Here is a 4469-nt window from a genome sequence, read left to right on the forward strand (position 1 = left end):
TAACTGGTTCTATAGGTACATACACTACTTAGAGTTCACAAATTGATCAAATCAACTCAGAGTTAGACTGTTATGTTCTCTGCTAGCTAAATGAAACAACTGGTTTTAGAATTCAAAAACTATTAGACAATTCATTCTGTGAAGTAAAATAATTTTATGTTTATTTAATGATTACCTAATCACGAAAGAAAACTTCCAAGCAGACTAAACTTTTTGGTGATTTTTTCAAATTCCTTTTATTTTTTTCAGTTGTTTTTTAAATATGAAAATTGCCTGTACTTATGATAATTTAAACCATTGTAAAACATAGTTTTTCTTAACTTTGGTGATGGTGATGCATGTTTAATAAAAATATTTAACTTGTATCTCACACCATTTAGTAATATAGTCTCGTAGATTCAAAAAAACATTTAGAACAAAGGGTTTAATTTTCCAAATATAATAAGAAGTACAATAAACGTAATTTTGATAGTCACAAATGTTTCGTAGATATATGAAATAATGCAAACATTCATAACACTTTTAGTAGTTGAACAACACTTAAAGCCATGCATTAAAACCAAACTTAAAACCAATATTTCATTTTTCTTTTGCACACCAATCTTCTTTAATCATGTCTGCAGCTTTTTCTGCAATCATCATTGTCGGTGTGTGCGTATTTCCTCTAGTATTATTGGGCATTACAGCTGCATCAATTACTCTAAGTCCTTGAACTCCATAAACTTTCAATCTAGGATCAACTACAGCGCCAGGGTCTTCTTTAGGTCCCATTTTGCAAGTTCCTACTTGATGGTATCCAGGTAAAGTATTATTTCTCATCATGCATATCCAATAATCATCAGTATTAAAGGTTAAGTGTTCGCAAGGTGCTTGAGGAGAATCAAGTAACTTGTAATTATTATCCTTAAATGATTTGGTGCTGAAGAGCTCCAGAGTTTTGCGAATAAGTTCTAACGCTTGTTGTACGTCAGAGTCTTCCTTGAAGTAACCAGGATAAATCAAAGGGTTTCCCCATATTGGATCTGTTTCATTCAGTTTAAGATAGCCTCTACTTTTCGGAGCAAGTAAATACATATAAGCTACAAGTGTGTCATAATATGAACGAATTTGAAGAGTGCCTACGTCTGCAGAACTCTTTGCCAAAAAAAAAATTTGACCATCGGGTACTCCATCAATTTCTTCATATTTGGTTTGTGTAAATAAGTTCGCTGCAGCAGCTCCTGTTGCTGACAGAGGACCCGTGTTCGTTTTCAAATATTCTTCTAAATCTGCCTGCTTATGCTTAAAAGATTTTTCTGTAACTGTTTGGTGCAAAGGAATAAGCACTCCATTGAAGGTCACATGATCCTGCATATTTTTACCTACTGGCAAATTTGCAATCACTTTTATACCTAGCTTTTTAAGGTCCTTAGCAGGGCCTATGCCAGAAAGCATTAACAATTTTGGAGAGTTAATACTTCCAGCTGAAGAGATTACTTCCTTCTTGGCATATGCCACTTTCGCTGATTTCAAACTGTTAGCAGTAGAAGTGTATTCTACACCAATTGTTCTCTTTTTTATGGGATCAAATATTATTTTTGTTACATATGCCTCAGTTTCAATAAACAAATTTGACCTTTTATTTCTAATCGGTTGGATAAATGCTTTGTTTGTACTTTTACGCTGACCATCTCTTGTAATCGTTTGGAGAATCATAGAGCCCAATTGTTCCTTTCCATTAATATCCGGGTTCTTGTAACTCAATTCCTGTAAGGCTTCTTGGACAATTTTTATATTTTTGTCCTGGTATGGAAATCTTTGCACTGACTGATATCCGCCTATTCCATGATATTCGGGATTACTCTCTATAATCTGTAACAATTGCAATGATTTTATTATAATATATGCACAATATGTGTAAGTTTTGTGGAAGTTACATGCATTTTTCTTTTTAAATGTACTATTCAAGGTTATAAAAGACTGAAAGGCTTTCAGTTTAATTACAAACTTTCGTGGAATTTACGACCACTTTCAAGTGCAATAATTTCCAGCTGGCTCATAAATCCAGTTTTGATGACAATCTTACCATTTTATAATTGCAAACTTTTACTTCAACGTTTTAAACTTAAAATCTTTTTAAAAAATAATTCTGATCATAATATTTACTAATATTGAAAAGGATTATAGTTTCCTTATACCGGATTAAGCCTTGAAATCTTTTTAATTTAAAAACTGTGACTATTTTAGGGTTTCTAATGATATTTTTCTTGTGTTAAAAATATTTATAACTCCATTAGAGTGTTTCAAATTTTTGCTATTAAACCTCCTTGTCTCTGTTGTCCTCAAGTTTGATGAAATATGGCAATACGTCTTCATAACTCCAACCAGGATTACCTAATGTAGCCCAATTATTAAAATCTTCAGCATTACCTCTTACGCATAACATTCCATTCAGAGCGCCTGAACCACCCATCATCTGTAAAATTTTCAGAAAATTTAATTTGCAAAGTTGTTTTTACTTTTAAATTTCTCCTTGAATTTCTTAAATATTTTTTAAAATTTGAGTTTATCAGAAGCACAGCTAATTTTTAGTGGATAATTTCAGGTTAATAATTAAATTTCATAAAAAGGGGTTTACAAATTTTACTAACGTCGTCTATAATTAGTCTTCATAATGCCAAAACGTGAGGTTTAAGCTCTTTGTTAAATATCCATAAATGTGCGAAAAATCAATGCCTTTGAAATGAAATTTGTTTAAGTAATATTCATGTAAAACATTTTCGGTGCTTAACATTATTGAAAAACGCACATATGTTACGAAGCCTCTAAGAATTTATTTCTTTATGGCTCATGAAGATAAATTTTAAGAAATTTTGAGAATATTAAAGATAATATGTTATCGATATTTTCAAGATATGTCGTTTGTTTCCGGGTAGGCGTGACTCACTCGGTGGGGATGGGATTATTGTGATGAAGAGGGTACAAAATATTTATAAGGGTGGCCCAAAAAATCACATATGAGAAATTTTAACGGGCTTGTTGGCCAAATCGTTCTCGTATGCAAGTAAATTAATGCGTATTTTTTTGTTTTCAACAATAGTATATTGTGCAACAAGGGACGAAAGGCGAAAATTGCACGAACGGGAAGTTGGCTGCCCGAGAGAAGCGAGGGCAGATATTACACGAGTGTAATTGTTGCCTCGCCCCGAGTTGGTAAGAATGACACGCTGAAGAGTAATTAAATAGCATATCGCGTTTCAAGTGGGAGAAGGTGGGGGGGGGGGTCATCGTGAAACCCTGGTGGGGGTGCAGGGGGCGAAGCCCCCGCTGGAGGGGGAGCACTCCGCTGTAAGAAAATATCAATCCTGATTTGAATAAAAGAGTGATTAACATCCCCGTACTTACAATAAGAAGTAAAAAAAATTGTTTTGAACTTTACCGATAAGCTCCACAGAACAAAGTACCAATATTTTCGTAGATTGTCTACTGTTTATCAATTGAGACGTGATATCGATGAGGTTATAAGCAGTTATTGATTTTTCTGTTCGCTCTGCTCTAACGCAAGCGCAATGGGGAGGCTGCAAGTTGCTCTAGTCAAACTTGCGCGAAAATTTGAATTGGATAAGTGAAAAATTGCTCTTTTTAACACAAAATAATAATAAAAGTTTCTAGGTTATCCACAAAACAAATTAAAAGTTTAAGTTATTTATTTTAAAAACTGTGGCGAGACGAGCAGGCTACATTTATCGTTGAAATAATCGATCATTCACGATCGAAGGTGGAGACTGTAGTTAGCATCTATTCTCGAAACGAGGTGCGATAAGAGGAATGGCTGCAGAAAACTTCAGATAAAGTAGAATGTATATACTTTCGATACCGGTTATGGCGTAAAGTTACTTTCGCAGTCGCCTGTTTCTACTTTCTAGTCTAGGGTTGAAAACAAAACCTTCGACCCGCTACGGGGGCATCGAAAGTCAAATTTTCGATACATGTATTAGGCAGTCTGATAAGTCCCTGAAAAATGAAACACGGAGACGTTTTTTTGGCCAAAGTCGGTTTTATTTTTCAACATACTCTCCTTTTAGATCGATACAGCGAGTCCAACGACTTTCTAACTTTTTGATGCCGTCCGAAAAGTACTTGATCGGAAGGTATCCAAAATACGCCTCAGTTTCAGCTATGAGCTCCTCATTTGAGTAAAAACGCTTACCGGTGAGCCATCTCTTCAGGTTAGGGAACAAGTAATAGTCGCTGAGGGCCAGGTCTGGTGAATACGGTGGCTGAGGAACCAATTCCAAGCCGATTTCATACAATTTTGCTTGTGCAACTAAGCATGAATGAACAGGCACATTGTCGTGATGATAAAGCGGTTTTTTCTTCTTCAAATTCGGTCGTTTTTCGGCGATTTCGATTTTCAATCGGTCCAATAATGATGAATAGTATTGTCCGGTTATGATTTTACCTTTTTCAAGATAGTCCACGAATATTAT

General features: G+C 34.7%; 1 protein-coding gene across 1 annotated transcript; it reads right to left on the reverse strand.

Annotated features, from left to right (window-relative positions):
- Positions 1-579: 579 nt before the first annotated feature.
- LOC117181143 (glucose dehydrogenase [FAD, quinone]-like) lies at positions 580-2425 on the reverse strand. Its single transcript, XM_033373710.1, has 2 exons — positions 2303-2425; positions 580-1851 (listed from the first exon to the last, which is right to left on the reverse strand). The coding sequence occupies exons 1-2, from the start codon at positions 2423-2425 to the stop codon at positions 580-582; spliced, it is 1395 nt and encodes a 464-aa protein (XP_033229601.1).
- Positions 2426-4469: the final 2044 nt, after the last annotated feature.

Source organism: Belonocnema kinseyi, chromosome 10, assembly GCF_010883055.1.
Source record: "Belonocnema kinseyi isolate 2016_QV_RU_SX_M_011 chromosome 10, B_treatae_v1, whole genome shotgun sequence".
In the NCBI taxonomy this organism is placed as follows: domain Eukaryota; kingdom Metazoa; phylum Arthropoda; class Insecta; order Hymenoptera; family Cynipidae; genus Belonocnema; species Belonocnema kinseyi.

Coding starts and splice junctions, on each gene's coding strand:
- LOC117181143 (XM_033373710.1), bottom strand. CDS start 2,425: ATGTTATGCGTAAGAGGTAATGCTGAAGATTTTAATAATTGGGCTACA. Junction 1,852..2,302: donor AGGACAACAGAGACAAGGAG/GTTTAATAGCAA, acceptor CAATTGTTACAG/ATTATAGAGAGTAATCCCGA.